This window comes from Calidris pugnax, unplaced genomic scaffold, assembly GCF_001431845.1.
Source record: "Calidris pugnax isolate Ruff unplaced genomic scaffold, ASM143184v1 scaffold24, whole genome shotgun sequence".
Classification (NCBI taxonomy): domain Eukaryota; kingdom Metazoa; phylum Chordata; class Aves; order Charadriiformes; family Scolopacidae; genus Calidris; species Calidris pugnax.
The window spans coordinates 1,045,593-1,059,143 of record NW_015090922.1 but is presented as its reverse complement, the minus strand read 5'-3'; the positions used below and the strand labels follow the sequence as shown (position 1 = coordinate 1,059,143).

The 13,551-nt window shown below is 51.8% G+C and overlaps 1 protein-coding gene across 1 annotated transcript in view; it reads left to right on the top strand.

The window, feature by feature from the left end:
- Positions 1 to 307: 307 nt before the first annotated feature.
- The window catches only part of GALNT14 (polypeptide N-acetylgalactosaminyltransferase 14), a 121,453-nt gene continuing 108,209 nt past the window's right edge, over positions 308 to 13,551 (top strand). Inside the window, exon 1 of the mRNA XM_014950454.1 lies at positions 308 to 451. Coding sequence (XP_014805940.1) covers positions 323 to 451 — 129 coding nt within the window. The 5' untranslated portion in view covers positions 308 to 322. The remainder of the gene's footprint in view (positions 452 to 13,551) is intronic.

The following is a 13,551-nucleotide window of genomic DNA, read 5'->3' as shown; positions in this document are numbered from 1 at the left end:
CCACCCCGCCTGTCTGTGCTCTGCACCTTCCTCCGGCGAGCGGCACCGGCTCCAGCGCCCCCCCCACCTCCCCCCCATCCTCCCGGCACCTCCTCCTCCTCCTCCTCTTCCTCCTCCTCCCCTCCCCTGCAGAGCATGCACAGCCCGGGACTCGCATCGCCGGCTCCGCGGCGGGCGGGCGAGACCTTCCTCCCCTCCTAACCCGGCTCCCGCTGCCCCCGGAGGGCGCCCACCGCCTTCCCCTACCCCCTTTTCCCCGGTTCTTCATCCCTTACCCCCCCCCACCACCCCCCCTCGGGACTTTTCTTCATCCCTCCCGAGGATGAGGCGGCCGACGCGGCGGCTGGCGCTGTCTGTGCTGGGGGTGCTCTGGCTCGCCGCCCTCCTCCTCTTCTTCTTCGGGGCCAGGAGGAAGTTGGAGGCGGCGGGAACCGAGGGACGCCCGTCGGAGGTAAGGAAGGGGCGGCGGGGCCGGGGGGGAGAAGTTCCCGGTGGTTTTCGGGACCACCCCCCCCACTCCACCCCATCCCATCGCGCTCCCCTTAAAGTTTTGCCCCGTCCGTGTGCCCTTTCCTTACCCCTTCTCCCCCCCCTCTCCGTCGGTGAATTAACCCCCACCCGGTCGCGGTGTCCCCCCTTAACGCTCCCCCCCGCCCCGGTTCACCAGAGGGTGCAGCCGTCGGGGGTCCCCGAGGGGGGGGGTGGCTGGGGGACCAGCCCTCTGTCCCGCCGCCAACTTGGAGGAGCATCCCTCACTTCAAGGCTTGGGGTCCCCCGGGGAACGGGGTGCACCCCAGGACAAAAAAGCGCGTGTTTTGTGGTGTCACGAGTGGGGTGGGGGGGGACTCCTTGCCCCCGCCCCCCTCCCTGGGTCACGCAGCGTTTCGGAGCCCTTTTCTGAGCAAGAAGAGCTCGATCTTGACCCAAAAGAGAGGCAGAGAGCGTTCAGGTGGTCCCCCGGTTGGGGCACGTCAGTTGGCGGGTACATCAGGCTCATTAAATCACTGGGGTTTTTAATTACAGGTTTTGTTTGAAGGCAATGGGGAGGGGATGAAGTGTTGCCCTGGGTGGAAGAGGGGGATCATGGCTTTCTGCGTCGTGTTTGAGACCCCTGAGTGACAGTGTGGGAGAGATGGGAAGAGCATCCCGCTGAGTGAAACGGCGGAGTTTCACTGCCCAAAGGCTGCGAAAAAGCAGGGAGCTGCAGACAGCTGGGTTTGAACAAGGTCCTGTGTCTTCTCCTCTCTAAGGGATGAGAGGAGCCCGAGCTCAGCCGGGCGAAGTGTTGCCCTGGGTGGAAGAGGGGGATCATGGCTTTCTGCGTCGTGTTTGAGACCCCTGAGTGACAGTGTGGGAGAGATGGGAAGAGCATCCCGCTGAGTGAAACGGCGGAGTTTCACTGCCCAAAGGCTGTGAAAAAGCAGGGAGCTGCAGGCAGCTGGGTTTGAACAAGGTCCTGTGTCTTCTCCTCTCTAAGGGCTGAGAGGAGCCTGAGCTCAGAGCCGGGTGTTAACTTCCCAAAGGACACGGGTTGGATGCTGATCTTACTGATACGGCTGTAAATCTTCAATAAATTAAAGCCCAGGTCCTGAAAATCAGCTGAGATTAAGGGCTGTTGCAGCAGAGGGAAGGGTACAAGCCCCCAGCCCCAATTTTTCACCAGTGACACCCAACCCAGTGTGTGGCCTGTGACTTAGAGTGACTATATGTGTTGGCCAGGTCTTTGGAGAGTCTCGTGTGTGCGTCACCTCTACAACTGAATTAACGACCTGATTGGGAGGAAAAAGCAAAGAAAAAAAAAAAAGTCAGAACTCATAAAGCTTACTTTGATTTTCTTTTTTTTCATCCCGAGCAGGGGAATTATTGGTTTTCCATGTTTTTTAAATAAAAATGATTGAGGAGGGTTTTTTTTTTTTTTCAGGCTTTCAGAAATCTTTCATTCCTAGCAGAGGGGAATGAATCCGTGCAATTTCAGGCCTCCAAATAAATAATTTTATATACATTTATTTGTTTATTTAAGCGGGGAAAGGTAATAAGTCACTGAAAACGGAGTTAGAAGACGGACGCTTTCTTAACCATAACTATGCTTTGGTGTCAGTAGGTTTCTATCTGAAGGGGCTTCTTAAAAATTGCAAAATGAGACCTGCCCTGTTTGGTGTGAGCTCTTGTAATTCTCTCCTTGAAATGAACCTCGCCTCTCGCTTAGCGCCGGCTGCGGCCGAGATGCTGTTTCATTTTGTGGCCTGTTTTGACCCTCCGTTCCCGTTCCAGGCTCCCCCCACCCCGAGGAGGGGGTTGCTGATGCTCTCAGGGGCCAGGCTGGGCTCCTGCTGCTGTCGGAGCAAAGTTCTCCCATCCCGCAGGATCGGGCCCCGAGCTCCGAAGCTGCGACCGCCGAGTTGCCATCACTCCAGCAATTTGACTGCTCAAATCTTTTTTTTCATCCCGAGCAGGGGAATTATTGGTTTTCCATGTTTTTTAAATAAAAATGATTGAGGAGGGTTTTTTTTTTTTTTCAGGCTTTCAGAAATCTTTCATTCCTAGCAGAGGGGAATGAATCCGTGCAATTTCAGGCCTCCAAATAAATAATTTTATATACATTTATTTGTTTATTTAAGCGGGGAAAGGTAATAAGTCACTGAAAACGGAGTTGGAAGACGGACGCTTTCTTAACCATAACTATGCTTTGGTGTCAGTAGGTTTCTATCTGAAGGGGCTTCTTAAAAATTGCAAAATGAGACCTGCCCTGTTTGGTGTGAGCTCTTGTAATTCTCTCCTTGAAATGAACCTCGCCTCTCGCTTAGCGCCGGCTGCGGCCGAGATGCTGTTTCATTTTGTGGCCTGTTTTGACCCTCCGTTCCCGTTCCAGGCTCCCCCCACCCCGAGGAGGGGGTTGCTGATGCTCTCAGGGGCCAGGCTGGGCTCCTGCTGCTGTCGGAGCAAAGTTCTCCCATCCCGCAGGATCGGGCCCCGAGCTCCGAAGCTGCGACCGCCGAGTTGCCATCACTCCAGCAATTTGACTGCTCAAATTGCCTCTCCTTCATTTCCTCTGAATTTTTCGTCAAAACAGTTGCATCCCCTTGACGTCCATAGAGTGCAGATTCTTGATGGTTTTTTTTTTTATTGTTATTATTTTTAATACATCCTATTTTTTAGCTTTGGAAGGCGCTTTTGAGTAGTATGAATTAATAAGCTGGCTGTGAGGTGGGGGGGGGACATGGTGTTCCTTTGTCACTTCAGTTAACCCCTCTGAGCTGACGTGGGTACCAGAGGGAGGGGATGCCAGCCTCCAAAGAGGAGGGGGGGGTTCTGTTTCCCCTGGCCCACAGGACCAGGCAGTTAAGAGTTGTCTTCCCAAATTGCTCCAGAACCTGGAGGTGGTAGGTTGCTCCAAGCACTGCAAACTTTGTGTCACAGCTACGGAAAACGGAGCAAATCCACATCAAGTTTCCTGGCAGCGTTTCTTGACCTGTGTGGGGTGTTTTTTTTTTTTTATCCTCCCCCCCAAACGCCACCTTCTCTCTCAGTTGAGCTTTATTTCTGCAGCCATATGCACACCATATATCATGCCTCGTGTGGATTTAACCTTTAGACCTTTCTAGTTAGGCTCCAGCTGGTAATGCCTCCTCCTGCCCGCGCCTGTCTCCCGGCAGAGCTCTCGGCACGTGTCCCATGCTGGAAGGGAAGGCCGTGGTGGCCTTCCTTGGTGACTTGCCAAGGGCCAGCAGCAGACCTGCTGCTCCCATCCGTGTGGAGGGTTCTCCTCGTTCATTGCTTTTATTTTTGGTCTGCGTTCCCCCCCCTCTCATCCCCCTTTTCCCCAAATCCTGTGCCAGATTCAGCCCTCAGCTTCCCAGAGGAAGGCTTGTGATGTTTGGTTTTTTTTTCCTATAGGCAGAGATCCCTGTGTTGGGGTTGGCAAGGTCTGCAAGGAGCAGGTCCTTGGTGTGAGGGGTCTGCTGTGGTCTTCCAGTCCTGCCTGCCCCCAAAATATGCTGCTGGCTTGGCCTCTCTTGGCCACGGTGGAGGTGGGTGTTGGGGCAGGTCTGACAGTGGTAGCTGGGCTTTGCTGAGCTGCTTGTGCCCAAAAAGGTAGACACAACCACATGTTGTAATTCACTTGGCTTCACCTCCTCTTTTTATTCTTTTTCCTTGTTTCTTTTTTTTTTGAGTTTTTTTTTTTTGGTGTGGTTTTTTTTTTGTGTGTGTGTGTCTGTTTTCTCCTCTAATCCCATCTCCGTGGTGCTCTCTCTCACCCCTGCCCGGTACCAGCCGGGCTAGGAGGGCTCCCCTTCTCGCCAGCCCTTGCTCCCCTCAATCTTCATCACCTCCTTTCTCTCCTCCTCCTCCTCCCTGCCGCTTGCAGCCGGGGGCGGTACGTGCCAGGGCTGCCCGAGCAGGCTGAGGCTGGATTTTAGGGTGTGAGACTCCCTCCGGGCTGTGGGGTGTAGTAACCTTGTAGGGCTGGTAGCCTCTAGAAGAACGTAATTCGCTCCTTTTAGGACCTTAAAGCTGTTCCTGGGACAACTTCCTCACTCCCTCCGGTGCTGTTATTGCTGCTGTCGTTTGGGATTTGTGGTTTTTTTTTAGTCCTCCAAAGGGCAGATCAAACCCTGTTAGCGCAGCGAGCGAAACTTGCCCTCACCCTGCCCTTTATAAAAGTCCTTTATAAATTTATAATTTATAAATTGGCTGAGAAGAGGAGCTGGAGTGACGTTCTTGTCTCTCCTGGGGTTCCTTGCCCCTGGGGCCCGGCCGGCTGCCTGGTTAGTAGCCACGGGCTCAGCCGGCAGGAAAGCCAAGCCTGATGGATGAGGGTGTTAAGGACACGGGGTTAGGGATCGGCTGGGACTCCTTGGGACATCCTGCCCTCTCCTTGCCTTTTGGTGGAGGATTTCGAAATCCTTTGCAAGCATTAATTAGTTCCAGCCTGTCTCCCTGCCCCGGCAGTTTTCCAGCTGGATAAACTGGGACCCGGAGAGGTTAATTGAACTTTGTATCCTTATGGTTCTTGATGATTCCAGAGGAACTGGGAGTCGCTCAACCCTCTTGGAAGATCAGGCTGCCCGGTGACCCACCTGAAGTCATGCAGGGAGGTGGCATCAGGGCTTGGCATGTGCTCCAGTAATTTGGGCTCAGTGGCCCCGGACTACAGCCCAGCATCTCCCCTGCCTCCCCTTTGCTTTGCTTTGGGAAGGGGGAGGCACACATGCACGTATAAATTAATAACTTAATTACATTAAGAAATAATGAGAGGAACTGATACGCGGGATTAATTACAAGCAAATTCCCAAATTGATTTGTGAGGAGGACGTGTGGCTGGCTCTGCAGGGATGCTCCGTCAGCCTGCCGGCTCCTGCCGGTGCCCCGTGCCAGGCTGGGAGGATGCTAAAGATGGAGCAAGAGAAGGGTAGGGGACAACCCCACCATCATCTCGTCTTCTCCACCTGGTGAATCCGTATCAGACCAAAGTGGGGAGCTGGCAGTGAGGGGCTGGCAAAGGGTCTGGGCTCCGGTGCTCGGGGCCAGCTGTGTGTGCAGGAGGGGCAGGAAGGTGGTTGTTTTTTGTTGGGTTTTGGGGTTTTTCTTTCTCTTCTTTCCTTCCTGGGTGCCAGCTTGCTCCCTGTGATGAATGGCTGAAGCACAGCTGACAGCCTCTGGAGGGAAAGCGGCTCCATCGTGGGCTGGAGAAAATATTCAGAGGAAAAGTTCCTTATTTAAAAAAAAATGACCTAATATACCTGCACTAGTGTTTGCTGTGAAACAGTTCCTTTCTGAGGGCATTCACGTGCAGCTGGGGGGTGGCTGCTGAGGGGATGGAAGCTCAGCCCCCTCACTGCCTGCTGGAAGGGCTCTGGGGGTGCTGGGCACCCGGCAGGATGGGACCCCGATGCCAGCTCTGCACTTCTGCGCCTCGCACCAGCCTGCGCCTCCTTCTGCATCGTCGCCTTCTAGAGAGCCTCGGCACCTGGAGCTCAGCTGACAGTCTCCAGATATTAAATTCCTGTCAGTTTTGCAGCAGCAGAGGCACTTAACAGATTAAAATAACTGTGTATCCTGCAAAAATTCAGATCTTGACAATTAAGGGATTGAAGTGGGTAAAGCTGTCGGGAACAAAAAGGCAGAGCGTTTAATACCAGGGAAGCTCATGTTGGTGGGGGGCTCGGCTCAGGGCAGGGGAAGGTCCAGGATGGGAGAGAAGAAGAAACTTCTGTCATGCTTTACCAGTGGAATCTCTAGGAGCAAACCCAGACTTTGTAGGACGCCCAAAGCTTTGGTGGTGTAGGAGATGGGGTGGAATCCAGTTGCTATCTCCTGCCGGCATATTTTGTGGTGAGTGGGGAAACATACAACACAAACCTATGCCCAAGCCCACCTCTGTGGGACCAGTCGGGACAGGTCTGGTCTGGGAGAGTTGGGGTTGTTCAGCCTGGAGAAGAGAAGGCTCCAGGGAGACCTTAGAGCCTCTTCCAGTACCTAAAGGGGCTCCAGGAAAGATGGGGAGGGACTCTTGATCAGGAAGTGGAGACATAGGACAAGGGGAAATGGTTTTTAACTGAAAGAGGGGGGATTTAGGTTAGATCTCAGGAAGAAATTCTTTCCTGTGAGGGTGGTGAGACACTGGAACAGGTTGCCCAGAGAAGCTGTGGCTGCCCCATCCCTGGAGGGGTTCAAGACCAGGCTGGATGGGGCTTTGAACAACCTGGTCTGGTGGGAGGTGTCCCTGCCCACGGCAGGGTGGTAGGACTGGATGATCTTTAAGGTCCTTTCCAACCTAAACCATTCTATGATCAATGGTGCTGTTTTTCTGGTGTTCACCCTCCTGCTGGTGGGCCTGGGGAAGAGGTTTTCTCAGCACGGCCACCTGGTGCAAACACCTGTGTCCTCAGGGAGCTGGAGTGGGGAGAGAAGTCCTCCCAAAACCAGCACTCGATCACCTTGGCTACTAAACCAGCCATGGACAAACCAGTCTGCCTTTTACTTCTTGTTTAATTAATCTACCGACTGCTGCATCAAGGCGCTGTCTGAGATACCTGTGAAACAATAGGCACTTGATAAAAACCCTGTTAATTTTTCACTGGTAATTGCAAAGCATGAATTTTACCCCCATTACATTCTGGTAGAGCTCCCTGTTGCAGCTGTGACTGATGAGGGGCATAAATATTGATTGAACAAGACCTGTTGGCGTTGCAGCACGGTGAGCGTTGGGGTGTCCAGGCGCCTTTCCTGGCTCAGTGCTTTTAAAAAAAACCACCAGGGAAGGATGGAGAGGGTGTGAGGATTATGCTTCTTTGCTTGTTAAGATGCTAAATAAATTTTTATGCAGCTGTTACGCATCTTGTTGTCAAGAGGTGTTGAGCACCAGAAGAGGAAAAAATACTTTTCATTGTGCTCTGGAAGAAAGAGCTGGAAAAGTCCTTCTGCTGTGCTCTGGAGGGGTGTCAGAGGTGGTGATGCTCCTGGGGTGAGCTGGGCTCAGGAGTGTCACAGCCTCTCTTGTAATCTGCTTCTCCTGGCAAGGTCCCCGAGGAACCTCCTTCCAGTGGGATGTCTCTGGGCTGCCAGTGATGTCTCATGCCAGGGAAAGGCATCAGCCCTTGTCCCTGCAGCTGGGTTTTTCAGGAGGGCTCAGCGCTGGCTCATAGCCCTCAGCCCTTGGGTGACCCTTAGGGGTGGGCTTGACAAAAGAAAGTCCTGCTTTTGAGCAGGGGGGGATCTCTGAAATCAGCTCTGTGTCTGGATGCCAAGGTGTCAGAGACACAGCACCTGTGTCGTGAAGCATCTTCATGCTTGAGAAAGATGCTGGCTGTCAGGGAAGATGTCTTTTTCGTAGAATAGAATGGTTCGGGTTGGAAGGGACATTAAAGGTCATTGGGTTCCAATGGCCCTGCCATGGCAGGGACACCTCCCACTAGACCAGGTCGCTGAAAGCCCCATCCAGCCTGGTCTTGACTTTCCACTTGCCTGTTTATCCTTTTGCCACCTCAGCTACGTACAGAAGTGGATTATTTACTCAAAACTTTCCTCCTCGTGAAATTCTTCCTTTCCATGATAAGAGAACATCCCATCCCTGGAAGCGTTCAAGGCCAGGCTGTTCCACACAGCCCACGGGATGCTGGTTTGGTACTTCTGGGTGTGTTTTCCCCGTGCTCTACTCTCTCTGCTGGTGGGAAAAGCAAGCTTGGGAGAAGCTGTGGAAACGTAAAAGCAGCCGACTGCAGCTGGGAGAGAGAGAAAGACACGGTTCTAACCATTCCCTTCTGCCAGGGCAGCCCGGCATTTGGTGCGATAAAACCAATTACGGGGAATGTATCTGCAGAGAAAGCAAAAGTAGGATCTGTTTAAGAAAGATGTTTGCATGAAGGGGTAATTATGTGTAGCCTAACGACAAAAGGGTGCAGCGGATTGACTATTAATTGGAGTAGCGCGCGCAGGAGATTGCTGGCGTTAGCTGTGTGTTTCTTGCTGGTTTCCTCCTGTTTAAAGAAGGAAGGGGTGAGGAGCAGATGATGGGGTGTGTGTGTGTGTGTGTGCGTGCGTTTGCTCTCAATCCACTTTCCCTTGCAATGAAAAAGCCATTTCCCCCCCCCCCCTTTCTCTCACAAAGAAATGTTCAGATTTGCCAGCGACACTTAGCACAGTTGCTTACTAAGCTGCAATTAAATTGATTTCCCACCCTCTTTCCCCTTTTTGGTTCCAAAATCTCAGCAGGAGTCAGCGTTACGGGAAGAGTAGGAGAGGAGGAGATCTTGGGCCCCATCCTCTGCTCGTCTAAATCAGTGCTGCTCCACTCTTCCTATGTATTTCCATAGGAGCTGGGGAAGGTGGGCTCCTGGGTATAGGTTTTCCCATCTGGGTGCTGCTGTGGTAGGGTGAGGAGCTCGAGGTCGAGCTGGATCAGTCTATAGGGTGGCCCCAGGGAAGCTGGGGCTCTGAGGGGTGCTGGGAGGATGATGATGATCATGATTTCTCATCATTAACACCTTGCCTTCGGAAAATGATGGGTGGTGACAAGTTCAGCAGGAGTTCACTGCTTTGTTTATGGAGGCGGGCATTAGTACCGCTAATAGTTTGCTGTCAGGAAGCTCCTGTGAGCCTTAATTAACCCTCACTGCGGCCTTGAGGGAGTGAGAGAGGTGCTCTGGTCCTTTGCACATCACAGAGAAGCGTTTTGGGAAGGGACACTTCTCTGGGTGGGGGGGAAGGGGATGACATGCTGGATTGGGGACTATCCCCAGCCAGAAGGGATGCAGAGGCATCGGTGGTGGCAACTGTGGGGCCAGGGCCACGTAGTCCCCCCCCAAACCCTGCCTTGCCCACACCTGGGCAGAAATTAGTGATGATTTACCACAAAGCAGCTTGAGCTCCAGCTTTGTGATATTATTTGGAGGGGCAAGTAAGCTAATGATGGCATCTCATCTCGGGAAGGACCCTGGGAAGGGCAGTACCAGAAGAGAATTGATTCAGCAGCCAAACAGGTTCATTTTCACATCAGTCTGAAAGACAAGGGAAAGGTAGATTATATATCTATTTATTTATTTATTTCCCCCCTCCATCTCAAGTGCGACTTGAGGGTTTCAGCCTTTTCCTCTTCGGTTTTCTAGTGGAAAGGCCAACAATAAACCTGATTGGGAAGGGATACAAAGAGAAAAGGGTTCGTGCAGTGCAAAAACAAACGAGCTCTGAAATCACCTTCTATTCTCTAAACATTATTTGCGGAGCCAAGGAAATTGAGACCTATTATTCCGGATTTTTATTTTTTTTTGAAGCCACTGAAGGAGTAAGTCCAAAGGATGTAATTTGGCCCAAGCAAGGAGAGCGAGGCTGCTTTGTCCTGGCTTTCTAAATAGCTTTGCCTGCATTTAGACACAGACCATTTCCTCCTCAAGGACCACTGTTGGCATCTGCCGGTTACAAACACACCTCATAACACATTATGGAGGCACACGGCTCGCAAATAAGACACGAGTATGTTCAGTGGGCCTTGGTTGCAGCCCCCCCCGGGCCAGGAGAAAGGAGGGGAGTTTGTGCTCATCTTTTCTTTCTTGTGTGTTGTATTTTTAGTTGCCTGGCATTAGGTGAGATGAGAGGTGGGAGGGAGGTGTTACAGGTGTGAGCAGCCTTATTTTCAGTGCCTTGGGTCAATTCTTTTTATTAAATGTTGATTATTTATTTTTATATTTTTTAGTTTTAAAAAGAGGGTGTTTTTTTTTTTTTCTCTGAGACGGGGTAATCTGCTCTACCCAATGGCTTGACTTGGGGTCCTTCAGGATGGAAGAATATTTCTTTACTGAGAGGGTGGTCAGGCACTGGAACAGCCTGCCCAGGGAGGTGGTGGAGTCACCATCCCTGGAGGTATTTAAGAAACGTGTAGACATGGCTCTTCAGGGCATGCTCTAGTGCCCAAGATTATTGGTTTGTGGTGGGATGTTGTGTGGGTGGGTGATGGTTTTGGTTTGGTTGTTGTTGTTGTGTGTTTAGGGGGTGGGTGGTGGTTTGTGTGTGTCTTTATTTATTTTTTTTTTTTTTTTCATGTGGTTGGACTCGATGATCTCTGAGGTCCCTTCCAACCACTACGATTCTGTGAATATCCTTTGATAACCTTTTGGGATCTGTGTCAGGGGGATGTTTCGAGTGCAGCTCCTTTGCACTGTGAGCTTGCCCAACCGAAATATGGAACTCGGGGTCTGATTGGGGAAGGTGGGTGGTTTTCCCAATGGATAGGGCAGTGGGAAGACCCAGGTTGGGGCTGCTGGAGCTGGCATTTGGGAGCCGAGCCGGGAAGGAAGCTGTCGTGTTGCTCCGACCTGCCCTTCAGCAAGAGCGGAGCAGGGAAGAGCTGCGGCGTCTATTGTGCTCGTTGCGTGAAAATACGGTGTAATTTGGAGAGAGAGAGAGAGACTCAAACATGCATTAACCAGCCATCTGCTCCTGCGACTGGGATCGAAAGGGATGAATATCCATACAGAGCTGGGAGTTAAGCTGTGTACGGTGTGTTGGCTGCATATGGCCTGCTTCTCCTGGTAATGAGAAACGCTTCGTGAAGCCACCTCCCATCCCGCAGGAAGGTCTCTGGTTTAGGTCATAGAATCAAGGAATGGTTTGGGTTGGAAGGGACCTTAAAGATCATCCAGTTCCAACCCCGCTGCCATGGGCAGGGACACCTCCCACCAGACCAGGTTGCTCCAAGCCCCATCCAGCCTGGCCTTGAACCCCTCCAGGGATGGGGCAGCCACAGCTTCTCTGGGCAACCTGTTCCAGTGCCTCACCACCCTCACAGGAAAGAATTTTCTTCCTGAGATCTAACCTAAATCCCCCCTCTTTCAGTTAAAAACCGTTCCCCCTTGTCCTATCACTCCCCCCCCGATAAGAGTCCCTCCCCATCTCTCCTGTAGCCCATATAAGGTCTCCCTGGAGCCTTCTCTTCTCCAGGCTAAACAGCCCCAACTCTCTCAGCCTGTCCTCATAGAAGAGGTGCTCCAGTCCTCTGAGCATCTTTGTGGCCCCCCTCTGAACCTGTTCCAATGGGTCCATGTCCTTCCTGTGCTGAGGGCTCCAGAGCTGGATGCAGTACTCCAGATGGGGTGTCACCAGAGCAGAGTAGATCTCTTGAGTAAAACAGAAGAACCAACCACCATGCAGCCCTTGGGGATGGGTGCTCAGCCCAGCAGTGCCCTGGTGGTCCTGTGTGCTGGCTGTGGCATGGGAAGAGCTGATTTTGGGATGGAGGAGGTGACAGGTGCGGCCTGGGGCTGGCCAGCAGCAGCTCTCCCTGCCCTGCTGCCATGGCATGGATGGAGGGATGGATGGATGGACAGACGGACAGCTTGCTGCAGCAGAGGGATGGCACACGTCTTGGGAAGGTGCTAGCAGCGATTCTGCTGTAGGGTTGAACTTCTGGGAAGTGAGAAGGAAAAGCGATTTGCCTTTTCCTCTTAAGTTTTGACATTTTTTACCATATAATTAAGTACCCACGAAAATGCTGTTCTGGGTGTTTGAAGACCAGGACTGAGGTTTTAGAGTGGAGCGTGCTGCTGTGACCATCACCTCTTTAATTTAGCCCCTAATAAGAGGGTGTAGCTCGAGTCCTGCCCAATGCGGTGATTTACACGAGTCCCACACAGCGTGCTCAGCCTTTCCAGCAACTATTTTGTTTTATGCCTTCTGGTCCCCCACTGACCCCCAAGCCCATAGCTGGAGGACAGCGTTACACACTTTCACACAGACTTTTCTGTGGTGCTCAGTGCTCTGGCAGCCCAGGGCTTAACGAGCAGTAATGATTGTATTTGCACAGCTCCTGGATAAATAAGGATGTGCATCCCTCTTAGCAGAGGTGGTGCATGAAGGATTTGGTCAGCGGCAGAAACGATGAGCAGATCAAGCCTACAGCCTGAAACAGCCTGAAATCTACTGAGACTTCAGCTGCTGCAGGCTTAAGGATGTGTCAGGTGTTTGTGCAAAATTAGGCTTTGCAAAAGCTTCTCACTTTGCCCAGTTTGGTGGCATTCTCGGGAGGGAAAAGTGAAATATCTGAGCCAATTAGAGCGGCTGTCATCTGCCTGATTTGAAGTCTCAGCCCCAGAGCTTGGAGAAGGAAGGACGTCTGAAAACAGAGGTCACCAGGATTTTGTGATGGGACCAAAACAACTTTATTTTTTCCCCCTGGTTTTGTCATTTGAAAGAGAGTCTGGTTCTCCCTGCTCAGCCCTCAATCCCACTGCAGTAGAAAACCACTCATGATATTTCTGCTGTTTAACCAAAAACCTTGGACTTCCGCTATTTAACCAGAGCGTTGTACTGAGACAGCAATTGTAGAACTGGGACAGAAGCTGCTGTAAAGGGCATTTTCCGAAGGTGGAGCAGCACGTGTGGGTCCAGCACAGGGGTTTGCTGGAAACAAGCTCATTGAATAAAGTGTAATTTGCACCTTTTAATCTCAGCGATGCCAGCGTGTGGGCACCTGTATTTGGGATAAAAGCTCATTCTGCTTCAATTAATTTTATATCGATATAAGCTGAATAATTAAAGGTGTGAATGAAAGGCTGGGTAGTTATTTCCCTTCCCTCCGGTGCAGAGGCTGCACTGAAATAACCAGGGAGGTGGGAGCACCCAGCAATGCAGGTGTTAGTCCAGCTGAAAACTGCCTGCTCCTTAGAATCATAGAATGGTTTGGATTAGAAGGGACCTTAAAGATCATCTAGTTCCAACCCCCTGCCCTGGGCAGGGACACCTCCCACTACAGCAGGTTGCTCAAAGCCCCATCCAGCCTGGCCTTGAACCCCTCCAGGGATGGGACCATCTCCCAGCCACATTAATTCTGAGTTTCTAGATGTGAATAGCCACCTGGTTGGACTAATTGTTGATGCAGATCTCCTGGTATTAACACCAGTTTGGGCACTAGCACCAGCTGTGTGTATGGCCTTGGGCAACCCAGCATCTCTCTTCCTGGATGCAGGCTTGGGTCCCACGATGTTCTCCCCATCTTCAGGCAGCAGTAGCAGCTGTTATTTTATCTGGAAGAAAAAGCAGATGAATTCCCACTTCTCCCCC